The 23,296-nt window shown below is 36.3% G+C and overlaps 1 protein-coding gene across 3 annotated transcripts in view; it reads left to right on the top strand.

The window, feature by feature from the left end:
- The window catches only part of VPS13A (vacuolar protein sorting 13 homolog A), a 308,176-nt gene that overhangs the window by 128,628 nt on the left and 156,252 nt on the right, over nucleotides 1–23,296 (top strand). For all 3 annotated transcript variants that reach the window (XM_069105632.1, XM_069105621.1, XM_069105624.1), the window contains 4 exons: nucleotides 5,811–5,958; nucleotides 18,822–18,963; nucleotides 20,849–20,976; nucleotides 21,880–22,049. In XM_069105632.1, coding sequence (XP_068961733.1) covers nucleotides 5,811–5,958; nucleotides 18,822–18,963; nucleotides 20,849–20,976; nucleotides 21,880–22,049 — 588 coding nt within the window. The remainder of the gene's footprint in view (nucleotides 1–5,810; nucleotides 5,959–18,821; nucleotides 18,964–20,848; nucleotides 20,977–21,879; nucleotides 22,050–23,296) is intronic.

Here is a 23,296-nt window from a genome sequence, read left to right as displayed (position 1 = left end):
TGTGTGTGTGTGTGTGTGTGTGTGTGTGTGTGTGTGTGTGTGTGTGTGTGTGTGTGTGTGTATTTCTATTCCCTTCAACTGTTTTCATATTGAGAAAAGTTTCATCAGTTACAATTATCATTTTTCCATGTAGGAAATGTCAATAGTTCAACTTTGATAAGTTCCTTATGATTTCTTTTCCCAGTTTACCTTCTCAGGCTTCTCTTGCTTCTTGTATCTGAATGTCAATTTTTCTATTCAACTCTGGTTTTTTCATCAAGAGTGCTTGAAAGTCCTCTATTCCACTGAATGACCATATTTTCCTCTGAAACATGATACTCAGTTTTGTTGGGTAGGTGATTCTTGGTTTTAATCCCAGCTCCTTTTCCCTCTGGAATATCATATTCCAAGCCCTTTGATTCCTCAGTGTAGAAGCTGCCAGATCCTGGGTTATCCTGATTGTGTTTCCACAATATTCAAATTGTTTTCTCCTGGCTGCTTGTAATATTCTCTCCTTGATCTAGGAATTTTGGAACCTGGCTATAATATTCCTAGGAGTTTTCTTTTTGGGATCTTTTTCAGGAGGTGATCGGTGGATTCTTTAAACCTCTATTTTGCCCTCTGGTTCTAAAACGTCAGGGCAGTTTTCCTTGAGAATTTCTTGGAGGATGATTTCTAGGTTCTTTGATCATGGCTTTCAGGTAGTCCAGTAATTTTTAAATGATCTCTCCTGGATCTATTTTCCAGGTCAGTGGTCTTTCCAGTGAGATATTTCACATTGCCTTCTATTCTTTCATTTGTTTGGATCTGTTTAACAACATCTTGATTTCTCATAAAGTCACTAGATTCCATTTGCTCCAGTCTAATTCTGAAGGAATGATTTTTCTCAGTGAGCTTTTGAGATTCTATTTCCATCTGGCAAATTTGGCTTTTTAAGGCTTTGTTCTCCTCATTTCCTTTTTGAGCCTCTTTTGCCATTTGAGTTAGTCAGTTTTTTTAAGGTGTTATTTTCCTCAGTCAGGCTGTTGACTCTCACTTCATAATTTTCTTGCATTGTTCTCATTTCTCTTCCCAATTTTTCCTCCATGTCTCTTACCTGCTTCTTAAGGTCCTCTGTAGCCTGTAACCAGCTCATATTTTCCTTTGAAGCTTTTGGTGCAGGAGTTCCGACTAAACTGTCTTCCTCCTGTTCCATGCTTTGATCCTTTTTGTCGCCAAAATAGGAGTGTCAAGACAGTTGGGGTGCTCTATTTTTTATTTTTATTTTTTTTGCTTTCTTTGCCTGCTCATGTCGCCACACAATCACTTGACTCCTTGGCTTTTTTTCCACAGTAGGACTCTGCCACCAGACAGGGGACCTTCGTCCCAAATATTGGGGTTTACTCAGCTGCAGGAGGTATTAGTTGGGTGCGGACTCTGAAGCCTCCACACCCTCTGGCAAGCTGGTTGCACACCCCAGGACCTCCACCCTAGACCGCAGTCCAGATCCAGGCAGGTTAAAGCCAGAACGATTACCCCTCAGACTGGTGCTTGGTCCCTCTACACTCTGCAGGCCAGGAGCTGAAGCTGCCACGTGGCAGTGGCTGCATGGCTGCTGCAGGCCTCAGTAGCTTCTCGCCCTGGGAGCAAAGGCCGAAGGCACTCCAGCTACTGGATCCCAAAGTCCACACTGCACTGAACTCTCACTTTTTCCTTAGCATCTATGTGTTGATAATTCTGGAAACCACCACAGCTGCTAGTGATCTGAAGTCCCTCCAGCAGGTCAGGCCCACCCTGGGGCTAAATCCTTGGGCTAGCTCAGGGCTGGGCTCAGCTCCTAGAGTGCTGTGCTGGCCTGCTGGGCTGTCCTCAGCAAGAGGTTAGCTTCTCTGTGTCATTTTGTAGGTTCTGTAGCTCCAAAGTTTGTTCAGAATCCCGTTTTACATGGATTGGGGAAGGTGGAAGTCCTGTTTTTCCTCGAAATTCCTCCATTCAACTTAAGCAAGCCCTAATATAACATGAAGAGAAGTCATGGTATTTGTCAGGAAACACTTGTGCCTTCCATGAGCTAGGGTAAGCACTATGGATACAAAGAAAGCAAAAGACCCTAAACAGCATAAAAAACTACAACCTCCCTGCCCCCCATTCCCACTTGTTGTTCTCAAAGCATTCATAGCCTCATGAGGGAGACAGCATGCAAAATATATAAAAGTATACATTGTATAATTGTATACAATTGTATAAAAAGTGGAGCTTTATCTGAGACTTGAAGGAAGCCAGTGAATGGAGATGAAGAGAGAGTTCTGGAAGGTGGGTAATAGTGAAAATGTCTGCAGCAGAGATGAAGTATGTTGAGCAAGGAAGCCAGCATCTAAAACCTTTGGAGCTTTAGAGTGAGAAGAGACCTTAGGTTAAATTCTGACTGAGAAATGTTAACTTTGGGACCCCAGGTAAGTAATTACCCCCTTTCCAATCTTCAACTCCCTAATCTTTAAAATGAGAATAGCATTTAAACTACTTAACAGGGTTGTGGGGAGGAAAATTCCTTGTAAGCCTAAATATGCTATGCAAATGTGAGTTATTGCTGTAAGCAAAATAGGCACATGTATAGCCATGTATAATTAATGGATCAATGGATTTTCTAAGCATGTGAGAACATGAATGTAGTACAATAGTTTGAACAGAGCTGGTTCTCCATAGAGAATCTAATCACATAGTATAGTAAACTATCTATTTAATTTAGAAATAAAGTAAAGCAAAACATTCAAGAAGCTAAAGCTCAGCATTCACAACAGTATAACATAACAACTTATTATTAAGGTCTTAAACAAAACATATCATTCAGCAAGTCACAGTCTCATTCATCAGTATAAAGTGCCCAAGTGAAATCTCCTGAAGTGGAGGCTGACTTCCAATCCTTAACCTAATCATCCTTAAGCCAGTCATTCTTAAGGGACTGTGGAAAGTACAAAGGCCATCCACTCCCAGGTTACAGGTGAGTTACAATATCATCAGTACTACTAAGTACCCTCTTAAGGGGTAGTGGAAAGTCCATAGGCCATCCACCCCTAGGTCATAGTGAGTCATAATCTCATCAGTCAGCACCAAGTACCCAAGTGAAGGTCCTTTTCCTCTTAACTTGATGCAGGCTTCCAAACTCCATGACACCTCTTCCACACTCTCAGCTCTTGCCTGAATTCACAGGTAGGCAGCTCTCTGCTGCTGTTCCATGTTGAATCTCACAGTGACTAGTTGTAGTGCCAGTGCAATATTTACAGTGCCCATGATCCCAATAAAGACCGTGACTATAAATATTGCATGATGTTGGATCACAAAATATACCAGATTCTCCAGGTAGAGGACAGAACTGAAACATTTATTTAGACACCAAAAAACTGAATTCCAAAACTAGTAATCCGATTCCATCATAGTACCAAAGAGCCATAATAACACTGAGAACCACAGCATCCTTCAGCCTTCCCCCAAACCAATACAAGATCAGTATTTACTCAGAAACCTCTCTATCTCCTTGCCTGAGCATCCTCTTTCTCTCCCACTGTCTTGCTAGCTCTGACAAGCTTCCTGTGGGCTCTGCTTCCCTTCAGCAAACTCTTCCCACCACAGGCTCCATGTGACTACATTCAACCTATTAGGGGGCAGAGTTTATCTTCACAGCAGGGAAACTTCTTGTAGACTCTGCTCTTCCCTTGGGCAAATTCTCTCCATCACAGTCTCCATGTGATTACATTCAGCCTATCAGGGGGTAGAGTTTACTTTTAAACCAGGGGAGGTCTTCAAACTGTCCCCTAGGTCTATTAAGGGGCAGGGAAGATCTTCAGATTCCCGTTCTCATTACACTAGTCCACTCCAAGCCCTTTGAAGTTTCTGTTTCTGGGAAGACAAAGCTTTAACAGATCTACCACAATATTTACACATATTAAGCTTAGAAGAGTTAAAACAATATTCACACACATTATCATCTCAGTTCACTTTCTCTCTGACAGAATAACACCACCAGACACAGCTTCTGTCTGAGAAATCAAACACAAATCAGCGTTAGAGTCCTCTTTCAGAATTTCTGTCCAAAATCAACAGACGGCTTTTGTCTGACAGACCAACAGAGTGGCACAGAGTGCCTAAATCACAAGCATTCTCCTTCTCAGGTCATCTCGGGCCCAGCTCGCGCTCAAGCTTTTATCTGCACTGCTCCTTCCGCTTCCATCCTTCCTGTCGCCTCCTTCTTGTTCAGCTCTTTCACAAGTTCCTCTCGCCTTTTGATGACATCAGGCCTATTAAGGGCAGGGGACATCTCGAAACTCTCTTAGGTCTTTTAAGGGCAATACAGTGTATGCTGTTTACAAAAAAGATTTGGTATAATCACAGGCATTGGCTCAAAGGCACTTGAATAGCTAAATACTTCTTGGGTTGCCATTACAGTAACTGAAACAAGGAGCAAGGTACCACTTTGCTTGCCATTACAATGATTATTGAGAAAAATGATCATTTGTTGTACGTGGGGTGGCCCGATGTGGCATCCCAAAATTCCAACCACCATCAGTTTTTTTTTTCATCATATATGTGCTACTGGAAATTTATAGCATCAGAACTTTATCCCTAAGACTTTGATGTCTATTAATTACCCAGTATACTTTGGGGTGATAATATTTAAAGTGATAGTAACATTTTTTACTTGATAGCGATAAAGTGTCAGAGCAGGCTTTGACAAGGAAGAGGAAGCATAAAAGCTCTTTGTTGCCAGCATGAAGGAAGATATTCCCATAGAAGAGGAAAGCAGGCACAAAATAGGTGGATAGTAGAGCTAACAGTTCACATTTCACAATTTGTAATATTGATTTCACCTGTATTGTGAGACAGGTCATCTATACATATCATAGGCTGTTAAATAAAGCTTTTAGTGCACATATTAGTGAAATTTCAAGGGATTTAATCCATAATCTAAATCTTTGTAATAAAGAGCTGTTATATGGTTTTAGTAGCTGTACGTCAGGGGTGGTTGTTGTTCAGGCATTTCAGTTGTGTTTGACTCTTGGTGACCTCGTTTTGGGGGTTTTCTTGGCGAAGTGGTTTGCCATTTTCTTCTCCATCTCATTTGACAAGTGAAGAAACTGTGGATAACTGGCTTAAGTGACTTGGACAAAGTTAGGTAGCTAGTAAATGTCTAGGGCTGGATTTGAACTGCAGTCTTCTACACCCCAGGACCAGTCCTCTATCCACTATACAACCTAGCTGCCTCAATTTAAACAAGAAAAATGAAATTGAAATAAATTATTTGTGCTACTTGTTACCTGAATTGCTATGAATGAATTACAGTCCTTATCCATTCTATTTTCTCTTTTGTATCCATTTTTAAGAGTAGTTGAGGGGCAGCTAGGTGGCACAGTGAATAGAGCACCGGCCCTGGAGTCAGGAGTACCTAAGCTCAAATCCAGCCTCAGACACGTAACAGTTACTAGCTGTGTGATCTTGGTCAAGTCTCTTACCCCCAATTGCCCAGCCTTCCCCCTGTCAAAAAAAAAGAGTAGTCAAGTATAACCTCTCTTTAAAGCATTCTCAAACTATTTTAAAACATTCAGTAATTCAGTTATATACTTTACAAGTTATATATGTATATATACATTCATTATATATTTACATACATCTCACAATATTTTGTTTTTCCAGACACAAATATAAAATACTTTCTTTCTATATATATATACACACACATACACATATATCTGTTGTATGTATGTGAAAATAGACATTTAAATTGATCTTTATCCTGTTATTACCTTTTAAGAATTATTTCATTGCTCATTAAGCAGCTAAGAACAGTCTTTTTTTAATCATAGGTCTCAGTTTGTTGAAGGCCAATTTCCTGAAGTACTAGATATAATGCAACCATTAAATCTTGAAGTTAATGTTCAGCGAAATTTATCCTGGGAATGGTACCAAGAAATTCCTGCTATAAACCTTGATGCTCAGCTTAAACCGATGGAGGTAAATGTTTTCTTCGTATTGCTTTCCTTCCATATTATTAAGAAAAGAATAAACCTAGTATTTCTTAATGATTTTCTTAACATCTTAACCTTTTATTGATTATATGTATATTTATATATATGACAGGGTTTTTATTTTGCTTTTTGGAGGGGGGAATGCAGGGCAATTAGGGTTAAGTGACTTGCCCAAGGTCACACGTCGAGTAAGTGTTAAGTGTCTGAGGCCGTATTTGAACTCGGGTCCTCCAGATTCCAGGGCCTATTCACCGCACCTGTACCACCTAGCCACCCCATATTACAAGTTTTTACATGTAAAAATTTTATATGTGTCTATAGGCATACATATATAACTGATTTTTTTCCCCAGTGATGTGATTGAAAATCTACTGTGTATTTATGTATACACACATACATTACTTTATAAAATAAATTTAACAAATATGTTTTAAATATGTTTTTCTGCAAACTATATCAGTGACAAAACCATCCAACATTATTAAAGGCATTATTTTCGAACATTTAGGAAAATGGAGTGGGTGAAGATAAAAATAAGAAAGTTTTTATTACAGGCAGTTCTTTCCAGATGAACCATTATTTCCTTTCTTAGTAGGAGTACTAGACTGTTACATCCAGGCTGTGCTCTGGATACCTAGATTGATCGAGATTTTTGCAAAGTATTTGATTAGGTGTGTAATACTTTCCCTCACAGCAGCCTTGTAGAGTAATTACTATGTATTACTAATCCTGTTTTACATATGAGAAGATTGAAACTCCATTATGTTAAGTGATGAGTCTTTGTTCATATCTTGAGCAAGTGTCAGATTTGATATTTGAACCTTATTCTTATTGACTCCAAGTCTAGTAATTTATCTCTTATGCTATATTGCCTCATACTATGATATGTTTTGTTGAACTTGAAGATATAAAATGGAAGGAAGTGAATCCAGAACATGGGTGACAGATTAGTAGAAAAGGAAGTAATGAAGGGATAACATCATAACGATGTTGAGGATCAATGATAGTGAGTGAAAGGTATAAAGATAGTACATAATGATTAGAAAGTGGAACTTGTGAGTTATGAATCTTAGAGATGGACCACTTTCAAGTGATTTTAAGGTAATCATTCCTATGCACTTAGCATGATTCAGAGATGTGAATAAGAAATGACCAGGCCATGTGGGTAGTTCGAGGAAGAATGATGAGCAAAAGAGACAAAGGAAGGGAACTAGTATTCTTATCATTATCTTAGTCTGTCATATCCTGGAAGTAGCACAGAATAGATAATTTGATAAGGATTTGTTATCTAGGAGACTGAAGTCTTAGGGTAAGACCTTTGATCTAGGCCTCAGGTACCTGCTAATGCAGCCTCAGTCATAAACGGATACAATTGAGAGCAAACTTCAAAGCCAAAGCTGCAAACCTCAAAAGACATCACCTTTAGAGCTGACCACCCAAAGATACCTGAGTGCTGAATCAAATATTTTGGCTCTCAGTAACTAAAATCTTGGGGTATAGCCTATTGATCTCAGAACTCAAGTAACATCCTTGTAAATGTAACCCATGACAAAGAACTCAGGAGCTAACTTGACGAAAAGTCGCATCTCAAAGAGATTCTTGTTTTAAAGTCCACTACTCGGATTTAATATCTGAGTTTTGAACCAGGCATCTTTGGCTCCCCACAAAAAGGAGTTTGATTATTATTAGAGGAATTATTGATGTGAATATTTGTCACCAGAAATTATGGCATGCATTGTGTAGGAGAAAAAGATTGTGAGCCATGTACTGTAGTCAAGGAGGAAAGTGGAAAAATGGCAACAAGGCTCAGGAATTTAATGACATGAACTTCAGAGTAGGAGTTGTTGAGTGAGGTGAATGGAAGTAGATTCTGGAAGTGGTAAAGGGAACAATGAAGTTCTGTGTTCTGTGGCCTCTGTGAGAAGGTATAGTCAGATTTGGTGAGGTTGAAGAATGTAGTGTCTTTAGGGGAAAGCTATGGTGTAGTTATTGTCAGGAGGTAGAAGCAATGTAAGAGGAAGACTTAAAAAAAAAACTAGCGATAGAATGTCCATTCCAGAGAAGGCAAGAGAAAGAGGCCAAGTATAGGTGACTTAGGCCATGAGGAAAGAGAGTAGGACTGAATATGAATGAGAAAACTCAGAGCTTGCAGGATGAAGGTATTTCCTAAACTTTGTTTCTGAATCATAGGGTTTGGTGAGCTGTAGGTTGGGACTTCTTAGCTATTGAGAAGAGGAACGCCATACCTAGTAGAAATTAATAGAGTACTTCTGAAGATTTTGATTTAAGCATCCTGATTAGATTTCGGAGAATTCTACACATAGAGAGAAGCCATTTCTAAATCTGTATTCAATTCAGTAAGCATCTGTTACCCTTACAGTATAAGTCTTTATCTAGGCAGTGGGGTTTTGGAGACAACAAGGAGACATTCTGTCTTCACGGACCTGATGTTCCACTTGAGAAAACAGCAAACATCTATTCAGCTTGTTGTATTATTGCTGTTAAGTTGTGTCTGACATTTCATGGACCTATTTGAGGTTTTCTTGGCAAAGATATTGGAGTGGTTTGCCATTTCCTTCTCCAGCTTATTTTACAGATGAGAAAACTGAAGCAAACTGGGTTGAGTGACTTGTCCAGGGTCACACAGCCAGTGTCTGAGGCCAGATTTGAAGTCATGCTTTCCTAACTCCAAAGCTCTAGTCACTGGGCCACCTAGCCGTCCCCTTGAGGACATGTTTCTATGGGAGTGAGGGGAAGGGAGGAAGAAAGGCATCATATATAGGAGGCAGCCATTAAGATGCTTGAAGGTATATGAAGATTACAGAATGTGGAGATGAGGAGAGAGATTATTCCACCCATGGGAGTCAGTCTGTACAAAGATTCAAGGGGCATGAGAAAAATTTTATACCAGGAACAACATATAAGTTAGTTGATTTAAACATAGGATGTTTGAGAGGGAGTAGAGTGAAATATGTCTGGAAAAATAGGTTGTAATCAGATTTTGAAAAGCTTTAGAAATGCTAAATTAGGAGAATTTGTATTTTTTTTTTTTGGAGGGGGAAGGCATGGCAGTTGGGGATAAGTGACTTGCCCAAGGTCACACAGTTAGTATTATGTGTCTGAGACCAGATTTGAACTCAGGTCCTCCTGACTCTAGGGCCAGTGCTCTATTCACTGTGCCAACTAGCTGCCTCAGAGTTTGTATTTTTACTGAGAGGCAATAGGGAGTCTAGGTAAGTGTGGAAAAAGCTCATTACTAAAAGTTTGGAGCACTAGGCAATTTTTTTTTGATCTGGGTACCCATTCAAATGTATAAAATCTAGAGACCTTCATTCCTAAGGGCTGAGTCATAATGGTATTTGTTGTTGGAAGGAACCTTGGAGATCATTTAGTTGGACTGTCTTGTGATAGCTGAGGAAATTTGATTTAATTGACCAGGTCATATAAGAAAATGCATTAAGAAATAAAATAAAATTATTTCAAGATATGCATACCGAAAAAAGAGCCCTTAAATGATTCCAGTAGTGGAAACAGTGTACATCTTTAAGTCACATAAACACAGCAAACAAAGAAATTTAAATACTTGACTGATCAGAGAGCAATTTGTTCTTTATCCCTTCCCACATTTCTTCTCTTTAGCCTACATTCATAATTTGAAAAATCCTGTTCATATAACAGATTTTTAAAAATGCTGACAGGTAGAGAATACTTTTCTTTTATAAATTGATGGTTGGTAAGTGTATATAAAGAGACATTGTTTCCTGGTTTAGTGTTGTTTTAAACAGCTAAGTCATTACAGTTAACAGAGATAAAGGAAAAAAGAACCTGTAACAACTATGCATTGTTCAGCAATACGAATTCCTACCTTGTCACTGTTTAAAAAATATATGTCACAATCTGCACCCTTAACCTTTCAACTTGCTATTAGGAGATAGTTAGCATGTTTCATCTTGAACCCTGTGAAATTGTGATCGATGATTGCATTGATCAGAGTTCTTTTTTTTTTTTAAATTGGTTGTCTTTGCAGTGTTCAGCTATTTCCCAGTTGATGGTCACCCTTTTAGTTTCCAGTTTTGTCCCCCCCAAAAGAGCTATTTTAATGAAATCTTTTCTTTGTTCTTTAACATCTTTGGGTTATATACCTAGTAATGGTTTTGCTGAGTCAGAGATTAAGCATAGTATGGCAGATTTGGGGGCATAGATTCAAATTGCTTTCCAGAATATCTAGATCATCTCTGCCAACAGTGAGTGCAATCATTAATGGGCATGTTCCTCACAACATGTCACTGTCTTATCTTCATGTCTTTCCACTCAGAAAGTAGTCCTTCACCAACTCTTACCTCTTAAGACTACAGTTTCCTTCATAGTTCATCTCAAGCATTACATTAAACTGTTCTTGATCCTCCTACCTGGTAGTACCCCCCTTCCAAATTATCTTGTATCAGTGTTATATATTGTTATCCCTTACATGTTTATTTTTTTTAATTTCTTGGCCTCTCTGGCTTGATTGTAAACTCAGAGGGGAAGAACTGTTTCACTTTTGTCTTCATATCCTTGCTGTTAGGGTGACGGCCTACCGTGTTCTTGAGATCTTGACAAGCATCAGTATTGTAAGTGGAGGAGAGAATATAGATGTGATATTTGACAGCTCTGCTTAGCCAAGTATTTAAATTTCTTTGTTTGCTGTGTTTGTGTGATTTAAAGATTTATAATGTTTCCACTACTGGAATCGTTTAAGGGCTCTTTTTTTGTATCTTGCTGTTAGTAGTTTTCCAAATATAATTCCTAAACTTAAATTTTACCTCCGATAGCTTTTGGAATTCAGGGAACTAAACAGCAACTGAGCCACAACAAGGAAGACAATATGGTAATAGATCAATAATAATTGCTCACATTTCACTTTTTTAATATTTACAAAGTAGTTGCCTTACCTTATGATATAGATAGCACAAATGTTGTTATTCCCATTTTATTGGTAAGGAAATCAAATCTTAATAAAGTACCTCCCTTATATTCCTGGGTGACAAATGATCAGATGACATTATTATCTATTTTATTATTTCTGTAATTGTTGCTATTTTCATATGAGCATACCATTTTGGTAATACTGCTTCACATTTGTAAATACTTGCATATAGCTATAGAATTACACTTTTGGGTTCACAGAGCACTTTCATGAATTTTATTTCCTTTTGATCCTCATGTCAGTCTAATAAGGTATGTTAGGTAGATATTCTTTTTTTTTTTCTTTTTGGAGGTGAGAGGGCAGGACAATTGGGGGTAAAGTGACTTGCCCAAAGTCACACGGCTAGTAAGTGTTAAGTGACTGTGGCCCGAATTTGAACTCAGGTCTTCCTGACTTAAGGGCTGGTGCTCTATTCACTGTGCCATCTAGACACCCCTAGGTAGATATTCTTGTTTCCATTTCTAAACAAGGAAAGTAAAATGCCCAAAAGGTTAAGTAGCTGAGTAAGGCTTTAAGCATAAGTCTTCTGGGTCCAGGTCCCATGATCTTTTCAATATACATTGCTGGATCTTAGATTTTTTCATTTAAATAAAAAAAATTTAGCATTTGGTTACTCTAAACTTCTAAATAATTTAATCTAAACAACAATTTCATAGGATTAGACCAGAAGAAACTTAAGAAGCTATCTATTCCATTCCTGTCATTTTACAGATGAGAAAACTGAGGCCTATGGAGGGTTAATTACTTTACTAAGGTTCATGTATTTAAGTTTCAGGGGTAAGATTTGTACTCAGGTTCTTTGACTCCAGAATCAGTGCTCTTTATTCTGTGCTCTAATTTAATTGGTTTCAAGAAAATAATTTCAGCTGTTAGGGTTGAAATTAAAAAAAATCATTGCAGGAGAGAGTAACATTTTCTGCATCTGTAAAATTTTATTGATGTCTTTTATTGTCATATCACCTTGATTTTTGAATAAATGCTTTCCTCCATTATTCACTGAGCCATCCTTTGCAACAACGAACCAAAAATAGAGGGAAAAAGCTGTTCCGTAAAACTAGCCAACATATTATCTGAGTTTAATATTATGCAACATCCTACACTTGTAGTTTCTTGTTGGTGCAAAGAAGGGAGAAAAGAGCTTTTTCTCATATCTTTTCTAGGGCAAGCTAGTTAGACAGGGAATTCCACATGGGCTTTATACTTGATATTCAACTTTGGGTCATAGTTCTTTCCATTTACATTGTTGCAGTCATTGTGAATATTTTTTCCCAGTTTCTTTCACTTAACTCCACAACTGTTCTTGTGAGTCTCCCCATGCCTCTGAATTTTTTTCTTCCTTATTTCTTGCAGTTCACTAATATTAATTACATGTAACCTCCCTGGGTCCCAGTTTCCTCGTATATAAAATGAAGGGGTGAGATTAGGTGTTTTCTTAGATCCCTTATTGGTCTCTATCTTAAATAAACTCTTAAGGAAAACAAAACAAAAACAACATAGTACCAGATAGATTTACAAGCAATTTCTCTTAAATATTTAAAGAACAATTTCAATTTGCTCTTTATAGTAATTCCATTAAATTGTTTACCAAAATAACAAAAGATAGAACTAGAAAAAATAATAAAATTCATCTGGAACAAAAGGTCAATAATATCAAAGTTATTAATGGGGAAAAAATGTGAAGGAAGGTGGCCTAATGGTACCAGATTTCAAAGTATGTTACAAAGTTGTAATCATCAAAACAATCTCGTACTGATTAAAAAATAGAGTAATTGATCAGAGGCATAAATTAGTGTACATAAATATACAGTAGGCAGTGACCATATTAATCTCTAGTATTTGATAAACCCAAAGAACCAAGCTGTGGATCAAAAGCCCACCATTTGAGAAAAAAAAAATTTGGTGGGAAAATTAGAAAGCAGTTTGGCAAAAACTAGGCATAGACCAACATCTCATACCACATAGCAAGATAAGGTCAAAATAGGTATATGATTTAGACATAAAGGATGAAAGCATCAGCAAATTAGGGGGACGTGGGAAAATTTACCAGATCTGTGGATAAGGGAAAAGTTCATGATCAAATGAGATAAAGAGCATCTTGGGAAGTAAAATGAATAATTTTGATTACATGAAATAAAAAGTTTTTGCACAAATAATACTAATGTGGCCTAAATAAGGAAAGCAAGAAACTAGGGGAAATTTAAGAGCTAATTTTCTAATAAAGGCCTTGTTTCTCAAATATTTTGAGAATGGAATCAAATTTACAAAAATAAGAGCCATTTCCTGGTTGCTAAGTGATAAAAGGATAGGAACCGGCAGTTTTCAGAAGAAGAAATCAAAGCTATCAATAGTCATATAAAAAAAGTTCTAAATCACTATTGATTAGAGAAATGCAAATTAAAGTAACTCTGATGTATCACCTCACAACTATCAGATTGAATAACATGACTGAAAAGGAAAATGACAGATATAGGAAGGAAAATAGGGAATCTAATTCAGTGGTGGAGTAGTGAATTGATCCAATAATTCTGAAGGACTACTCCCAAAGGGCTATAAAATGTATCATAACATATGATCAGTACAGTCATCCAAGATAATTCCAAAGGACTCATGTTACAAAATCCTATCCACCTCCAGAGAGAGAACTGGTGAACTTTGAATATAGATTGAAGCATATTGTTTTTCATTTTATTTTTCTTGCTTTTTTCCCCTGGCAACATAGCTAATATAGAAATGTATTTCTTGACTTAACATGTATAGTGATATTATATTGCTTTCCTTCTTAAGAAGTAGGGGAGGGATTATGGGGAGGGAGAAAATTTGGAATTCAAAATAAAAATTTTAAAAGAATGTAAAAAAAAGTAACAAAAGAAGAGTGCCTAATCAAATACATTTTATGACACAAATATAGTCTTGATATATAAACTGGAGGGCCCAAACAGGAAAAACCTATAGAGAAATAGCCAAATTAAACATTAATGGAAAGCATTTTAAATAAAATATTAGTTATAAGACTAAAATGATGTCTGCCTTACAATTTTTTGATCCCATGTATTTCAACTTGTTTAACCATTGCCTAGTCTTTGGAAATTTACTTTGTTTCAAGCCATTTGCTACCTCAAAAAATATAACCATGAATAATTTGGTATATATGGGATTTTTCTTTCTGTCTTTGACCTCTCTTAGCAGTAGAATCTCTGGGTAAAAATTCCATTTTATATTATAATTTAAAATTGCTTTTTGAAAATGATTATACTAGTCAATGCCTGGCTCTACTAAAGGTATAATAGAGAATATTTTTTTCTCAGAGATATTCCACTGTTATTATTTTAGTTATGTGTCATCTTTGCCAGTTTAGTGGTTGTGTTTTAGGTGAGACTTTGGGGTAGTTTTGATTTGAATTTTTCTTGTCCACAACTGATTTGGAGCAATATTTCATGTGTTAATAATTTATATATTTTTTTAACTACTGTTAGTTCATATCTTTTGGTTGCATATCTGTTGGGGATGTTTACTGGTTTTTTGTTAATTCCTGTTGTAACTTGACTGTCAGACCCTTTCCAGAGATCTTTGATGCAAATATTTTTCTCACTTAATAGCTTCTTTTCATAGTTGAATCGACTATGTGTAAAACAGCTCATTAATCAAAATTGTCCATTTGGCTTCCCATGATCCTCTCTATCTCTTGTTTGGTCACAAACTCTTCCCTTATCCATAGATCTGACAGGTAAATTTTTCCATGCTCCCCTAATTGGATTATGATAGCATCCTTTATATTTAAACCCATTACCCATTTTGACCTCATCTTGGTAAATGGGATCAGATGTTGGTCTATGCCTTGTAACTGCTTTTCATTTTTCTCAGAAATTTTTGTCAAATGATGAGTTCTTACTCCCCAGACCTTGGATCTTCAGGTTTACCAAATCTTGATTGCTGTGGACATTTACTCCTGTGGATTGTGCACCCAATCTTTATTTCTTAGCCAGTACCAGATTTTTTTGATGATTACCACTCTGTAACATAGATTGAAATCTGGTATTGCTACATTGCCTTCTATCACATTTTTCATTGATTCCCTTCCCTTGTTTGACCTTTTGTTCTTCTAGATGAGTCTTGCTATTTTTTTTTCTAGTTCTGTGTAATAATTCTTTGGTTATTTGTTTGGTATGACACTGAATAAATATATTAACTTGGTAGAACTGCCCTTTTCATTATATTAGTCATTGTCTGTTTCTGTTTTTTGATCATGGTGCTTGCCTATTTTCCTGGCTTTTAAAGTTGACCTCTCTTGCTGAAGCACATGGGGCACTGACCCAAGCTTCTTGTACCAGGACCCCAGGTCCAGGCTTTGTGTGCTTGGGCCTCAGATGCAGGCAATTGGAGGCTGTAGGAGTCTGACAGCTTACCTGGTGCTGAACTGTGGTCAGCAACACTGGAGCTGCCGTGGTGGGGGGTGGGGAGTCTGGCCCCTGGGTAACACCTGCTCACCTAGGCCTTGCATTCAAATGTGCTGGAAGATGTCTGCCAGTCATTCATTTCCACTTGCCCAATTCTAATTTTTAAGGAATTGTTTCCTTTGCTAAACTTTTGTACTTGTTTTCCTATTTGTCTATTTCTGCTCTTTAAGTAGTTATTTTTGTTATTGAATTCTTGTACCTCTTTTGCAGAGAGATAAGGTGAAAGGAGAATGAGAGAAGGATAGACAGGGAAAATAGGATGGAGGGAAATAAACAATAATTTGAATTGTAGAAAAATATTTTACAGGAAGATTCTCTGTTAAAGACCTCATTCCTCATATATATAAAGAAATGAGTCAAATTCATAAGAATACAAGTCATTCCCCCATTGCTAAATGATCAAAGGCAGTTTTCAGAAGAAGAAATCAAAAGTATCTATAATCATATTGAAGAAATGTGTTGTCACTCTTTATTTGAGAAATGCAGATTAAAATAACCTTGAGATACCACCTTACATCTTTCAGCTTGGCCAATAAGATAAGCACTATTGATAGAGTTGTAAGTAATTCCACCATTCTGGAGAAGAATTTGGACCTATGCCCAAAGGACTATACAACATGCATATGTTTTGACTCACCAATACCACAACTAGGTCTGTATCCCAAAGAGATTTAAAAAAAAATAACAAAGGGAAAGAGCTCTACATACAAAAATATTTATAGTGGCTCTTTTTGTGGTGGCAGAGAATTGGAAATTGAAGGGATGCATATGCCCTCAACAAGTTGTGGTATGTGATTGTGCTGGAATGATGAGTAAGATGCTTTCAGAAAAACTTGTAAAGACTTACATGACCTGATGCAAAGTGAAGTGACCAGAACCAGGACAGCATTCTACACAGTGACTGCAATATCGTGTGATGGTCAGCTGTGAATGACTTAGCTGAATTCAGCACTACTGTGATCCAAGATAATTCCAGCAGCTTTATAATGAAAAGTACTATCCACCTCCTGTGAAAGAACTGATGGAATCTGAGTGCAAATCAAAGCCAACTTGCTTTTTTACTTTAAAAAAAATTTTTTTTTCTTTTGTTTTATTTTTGGTTTGTGTTTTCTTTTATGACATGACTAATATGGAAATATGTTTTGCCCAGCTGAACATGAATAATCTATATCAAATTGCTTGCATTCTGAACAAGGGGGGAAAAGAAAGAGGGAGACTCGAACTTGGAACTCAAAATTAAAAAAAATGAATGTTAAAAATTGTTTTTTATATGTAATTGGGAAAAAATAAAATTTTTTAAAAGTCACCAGAACATATTAATTTATTGACAAGTCTAGTCACACTTTCCATCCCCACCACTCAAGAAAAAAGATATCCAGATGATTAATTTCATTTTTGACTAATTATATTTTTGGTTAAACTGAAAAAAATATTCTTTTTATTAGATTTTATATTTGTTTGAAGAGAGAAAGTGAAGAATGGGGAAAAGGGGAGCTAGAAATAAGAAATGGTGATATTTATAAATTTCAAAGTCTTATATAAATATATTTAAATCCCTGTGAGTTTGATAAAATCTCTATGATAATGCAGTTAAATGTTGCTGGTATACTGTCTCTGTAGAACTGAAAGGGATGTTAGAGATCATTTATTTCAATCCCTCTGATTTTTCTGAAATTTCAGAGCCCCTACAAAATTAAATTAATTCCCTATAAATCCAGGAAGCTTTGTGCTCCATTAACTGTGCACATGCACACACGCACATACATACACACGTACACATACATACCACACACACATACACATGCATGCCCTTATTCTTTAACTTACATACTTTCATATAAGCAAATGTGAATTTGAGCATAACTCATAGTTGCTATATTTAGTGAACACACTCAGGGACCCAGCTTCACTTGTAGTTTTAAAGGACCATCGATTTTGTAAGACACTCAGCAATTTAAGTAGTTCATAGAATAATCTTCCAATGAGTCCATTTATACATTGTTCAAAATGCTAGCAAGCAGCCTAACCTTCTGAAGGTTCTCCTTTTTCTTTTCTTCCTGTTACTTTAATAGTAACATCTTCTTTCTGAAACATTTAAATTCCCCATTTTTAAAGATTAATTTCCTTGGATCCCTCTTGCAATATCTTCTGTTGACCACTCGTAGATCCTGACCTCCTTATATGAGTGTGATAATAGCAATGACATAATATTTGCAAAACTTTTTTGTTGTTATTCAGTCATATGCAACTCTTTTTCTTTTTCATTTTTGGAGGGCAATTGGGGTTAAGTAACTTGCCTAAGCTTACACGGCTAGTATTTTTGTGTGGGTGTTCTCAGGCTGGAACTGAACTCCAGTGCTCCCTACTCCAGGGCCGGCGCTTTACTCACTGTGCCACCTAGCCGCCTCCATATGCAACTCTTAATGATTACATTTGAGGTTTTCCTGGTCAATTTAGTGGAGTGGTTGGCCATTTCCTTCTCCAGCTCATTTTACAGATTAGAATCTGAGGCAAACAGGATTAAGTGACTTTTCCAGGATCACACAGCTACTAAGTTTCTGGGGCCATATTTGAAATCAGGAAGATGTCTTTCCATTGAGCCACCTTGTTGCCCATGCATAACATTTAGAGGTGTTCAAAGGCTTTTACTGCCCACGGTGTGGTATGTATATCCCCATTGTTCAGATGAAGAAATGGAGACCCAGAGTAATTAATAGAGTTGTTTAAGAATGTATACTTGTTAAATGTCAGCTGGAATTTGAACCTAGACATCTGCGTATTGAAAGCTAAATTTTCTTTCTTCTACACCACAAACCCAAGTCTTTCATTGAATTTACATTCCAGATTCATTTTTGCTTGATTCAGTAACATAAGATCAGATTTCAACTTTTATTACAATACTGGATTGTTCTGTTAATATAACATTACTACAGTGATTAATTTCATTAATATAGACTAGGTTCTAATTCACTGTTTTATATATTTATAGTTGTAATTATTGATTAATCATTTATCAGCCCAAAGCACCTCACATGTTCCAAGAAACCATAGTTAAATCATTCATAATAAGCTGTTCCATGTTAAATTTTTGTATTAAAAATAATATAGTATCATAGAGAATGCAGGCTTTAAATTAGTAAAATGACAATGACTGTACAAAATTACAGTTAAAAATAGCTTTTAGTTTTAGTGTATATTCAAATATATTTAATTTTTGAAAGATTAGGAAATCCTTATGGAAATATCTTTTATTATTAAAAATTTAGTGTAATTCATGTGACTATTTGGAAACATAAAAGTATAGTTGGTATATATTCATTGATTTTCAAAGTCTGGTGTAGAGGACAACTGGATGCCAATGCTTTAATATTACTTTTAACATTGATATGTCAAAATGAGAATTTTATATTTTTTGCTTACTTTGAACAGCTTATTCTAAGTCAAGAAGACTTGACTATGATATTTAAAATGTTATATGAAAATATATGGATTGAAGATACTAATCCAGTAACTGAAGTCATGGAAGAATCTAGTGTTGCTGGTGATCCAACAACTCATCGTTTTTCTGGAGGTATGTTTTTTAACTGTAAGAAATAGTACAGAATCATGTGGTTCTTAATATTTATTGGTTTTAGTATTAATTTTGAGAAAATTTGATTGACAACTAATTTATTAATACTTGCATATCTGCCGAGGCTTATCTAGTATAAATATTACATTGCCATTTTGTTTATTATAAATAAAAGTCAAGTAGTGACACAGTTCTCTATTTCTTATTACCTTTTACTTCTTTTCCCTTCTTTGATGATTCTCAAACTTATTTATCTAGTCTCATCTAACTTTGTTTTACATTTCTAGCTATTTATTGCCCATCCCAAACTGGATGTCCATTAGGCATCTTACACTCAATGTATCTAAAACTGTACTCATTTTTCCCCTCCCAAACCCTCTTCTCTGCCAAACTTCCCTATTAGTGTACCACCATTCTGCCCCTCCCCTTTTCCCCCCACCGGTCTCACAGGGTCGTGAACTAGTTATCAGCCTTAACGCCTAACTCTCACCTCCCATATTCAATCTGCTGCTAATACATACTGATTTTACTTGTATTACATCTCTCTTGTGCATTCCCTTGTCCACTTCTCTCCTCTGACACACTTCCACTATCCATGTATGGGCCTTTATCATCCCATACCCTGACTATTGTAATAACCATCAGTTTGGTCACCTTGTCTCACATCTTTTCATACACCGATCCACCCTTCAGTCAGCTGCCAAGGTAATCTTCCTGAAGCACAAGTTTGGCTGTATCAGCCTACCATCCACCTCAGGAAGCTCAATTGGTTCCCTCTTGTCTCCAGGATCAGATATAAAATTCTCTCTTTGTCTTTTCAAGATCAAAACAAAGAAGGAAAGCAAAATTTATTAAAAAGAAACCCAAATATTTGTTACATAGATTTTCTGATCAGAATGGTGTTTGGTCCTTGTTTTTTATTTAAAGTGGTGGTGCAGGGGCGGCCAGGGGGTGCAGTGAGTAAGAGTGCCGGGCCCGGAGTCAGGAGACCAGGATCAGTTCCGGACTCAGATACTTAGCACCCACACAAAATAACTGGCCGTGTAACCTTGAGCAAATTACTTAACCCCAATTGCTTATAAAAAAAATAATAAAATAAAGTGGTGGTGCAGTTGGAAGTATACCTGACCTAAAGACAAAGGACCCAAGTTAAAATTCTGACTTTTCACTTAATATCTCTATGCCTCCATTTTCTCAGCTATAAAATAAAATAAGAGTTAACAGTGAAAGAGAGCAAAGATTTGTAGACTATCTTGCTTCCTAGATCATGAATACTTGGAAGAATAATATTTTTATATGAATTTGTGATTTTATTGCTATAAGGAGCTGTGAGGAATTTCTCTACTATAGAAGTGCTACACATCTTATGAAGAGAGTTACCTGAGGTCACTTGCTCTGGGTAATAAAAATAGCATATATCAGACAGCACTTGAACCCAGGTTGTTTGACTGTCTTACTAGATGAATTAAAAAGATGGACCTTTGTAGTAGGGAAAGCATTGGTTATTATATCATTTTATTTTTATTAATTCAGCAAAGAATCTTCTACTAGTACATTTATGACAAATTATATGTTTTATATATGTATATGTGTGTATGTGTATATGTATATACTTATGTGTGTATGTGTGGAGAGAGAGAATTTTCCCACTGACTCCCATATTGCTGCATGTTATAATAAAAATATTAAGTAATAATGAATGCCATTGAATTCAAATCTTTTTCCCTCACCATTTTCTCTGGTATCTTTGATTGATGAAGTTTTTATTATATATTTATTTTATGTTCTCATCTGCTAAAGTTACTACCAAAGCTAAAACTTTTTTTAAAAGTGCTTTTTTGTTATTTTAATTCTCATGTTTTTCAATGCCTCCAATTTCTCTAAGGAACAACTTTAGTGACAGCTGCAGTGGTGGAAATGCATTCACATGCACCACGTATTAATACTACATTAAACTTGAATTTTAGAACTGACTATATGACTTTAACTCTGTACAGCGCAGATCCTAAAAATGTAAGTAATAGGAGCAGGTAAAATAATATCAATGTTACTGTTCAGTGGCATAGATTTTATATCAGGTTTTAGACCAGTTATGAAAAAAGTATACAAATGTATGAATTAATAAGGGAGAGAATGTGGGAAAGAAATGATGATAAGAACAGATCTTTGGTTGAACCCCTCATTAATATGTTGTCAGGAGATAGCTGAGAAATCAGTGAAGGAGATGGAAGGAGCAGTTAAATTTAGAAATGTGGTATTTGAGGGAAGAGGGTTGTGGTCAATTGTGTCAAAAACAACAAAGGTGAGAAGGGCGACTGAAAAAAAGGGTTATTGTATTGATGATTAGGAGGTCACTGATGACCTTTGGATATCTACAACTCACAATGTTTAGTACTGAAGGACAGCAAAGACACATGAAGTGGAATAGAACAAGGCAAGGATATCATTTGCCTGTGGAAACCTAGGTATGGTTTGTCCATGGATGGAAAGAGCTATTGCATCCAAGGGAAAACTAAAAATACCAGTGTATTTGGGATAGGAACTGTTTCCCAACCCACGCCCCCTTTTAATTTCTGTATCTTCAGTGCCCTAGCACAGTACCTTGCACATAACATATTTTTATTAAAATTTTTGTTGAGTTGAATTAAATTAATTGCTCCCCTTATTAATGGGCAAAAAGAAAATTCTGGTACTCTAGTATTAATGTATGCATTTCCTTAAATCACAGAAAACCAATGGTTCATGTATAATAGAGTTTAGTTAATAATTTGGAGTGGAATAAATTTTAAAATTTGATGTTTTTCCCCTATTCATATCAGCAAATATATATTGAACTCTTACTTTGTTACATTGGTGTTTTTGGGGGGGATGAAGGGGAGGCAAGTTAATATTTGTGCTTATTTCTTTTCCAAATAGACTTCCTTCGTAGATGTTCGGGATCCTCTTTTGAAACTTGCAGAGTTTAAATTGGAACAAATTTTAAGTGTTGCAAAAATGTTTACCGATGACTCATTGTTTTCTTCATTGTCCTTGAAACACTGTATATTAGAAGATAAACAGAGCCATATCCGGAAGGCAACTCCACAGTATGTATAGTAGCAGTTTTCTGAGTTTATACTTAAGGAGTGCTTGATTTATTACTATTACAAATCCTTAACAAAATGTCACTTCTAAATCAACTTACAAAATAATTGCGACAAACAACAATGATAATGATAATTAGCATTTTATATAATTTTTAATGTGGAGGCCTTACAAACATGATCTTATTTCATATGCATAGCAGCCCTGGGAGATTGGTTTTGCATATATTTTTATACTTATTTTACACATGGTAAAACTGAGGATAAGAAAGTTTGTTATACTCCATAGACTCCATATAACTAGTAAATAATCTAAGGAAGCAATTGAAAGCAGGGTTTTTATGACACCTAAGTCAGCTCCCTTTCACCTGTACCACACATTTTTCTCACTAAGTCATATTAGGTAACCATTGATAGGCAACTGTATAGTAGTCTTATTATCTTCTCAGATCTTATATATGAGATGCAATGGAGAACCTCTAAAGAATTTTCATCATGACAAGACCTACCCATTTCTCTATCTTATTAGTCCTATGAGTATAGATATCACTGGAAGAAAACTGAAGGATTACATTGCTAAAGATGACAAAGTCCTGGGCAAAAGACCTTTGGAGGAGATTATGGGAAACATATAAAAGAGTGGGATCAGAATAGGCCTTTTGTACTAAGTGGCAAATGAACCAAGCCTTGAAAAAAAAGTTAAGGAGTCTCTAAAGGGAGAATGAAGAGGAAACGTATTGGGAACATGATGATTGTGTAAAGTCAAAAAGCATTTATTAAACTCTTATCATGTGCTTAGCACCATGCTGCACACTGGAATTGCAAAGAATCGCAAGTCTCTTTGTTATTCAGTTATTTAGTCATTTTAGTTGTCTGTCCCTTTGTGACCTTGTTTGGGGTTTTCTTAGCAAAGCTATTGTAGTGGTTTGCCTTGTCCTTCTACAGTTCATTTTATAAATGAAGAAACTGAGGCAAACAGGGCGAAGTGACTTGCCCAGGGTCACACAGCTAGTGTCTTGGAGCAGATTTGAATTCAGGAAGATGAGTCTTCCTGAGTCCAGGCCCAGCACTCTATTCACTTCTTTCATTCTAATGGGGAGACAAAATGCAAACAACTTTGTACTTCTAAGATATATACATATTAAGTTGGAGGACTAGCATTGTAGATGATTGGAAAAGAGTTCTTGGATAAGGTACGTTTAGGTAGGACTTGAGACTTGAAAGAAGTCAAGAGGTGTATATGAGGGAGG

This window comes from Petaurus breviceps, unplaced genomic scaffold (genome assembly GCF_028583685.1).
Source record: "Petaurus breviceps papuanus isolate PSGF00001 unplaced genomic scaffold, PetGlider_PUasm1.0 138, whole genome shotgun sequence".
NCBI lineage: Eukaryota > Metazoa > Chordata > Mammalia > Diprotodontia > Petauridae > Petaurus > Petaurus breviceps.
The sequence above is the reverse complement of the archived record's forward strand: the minus strand, read 5'-3'. Positions and strand labels throughout refer to the sequence as shown.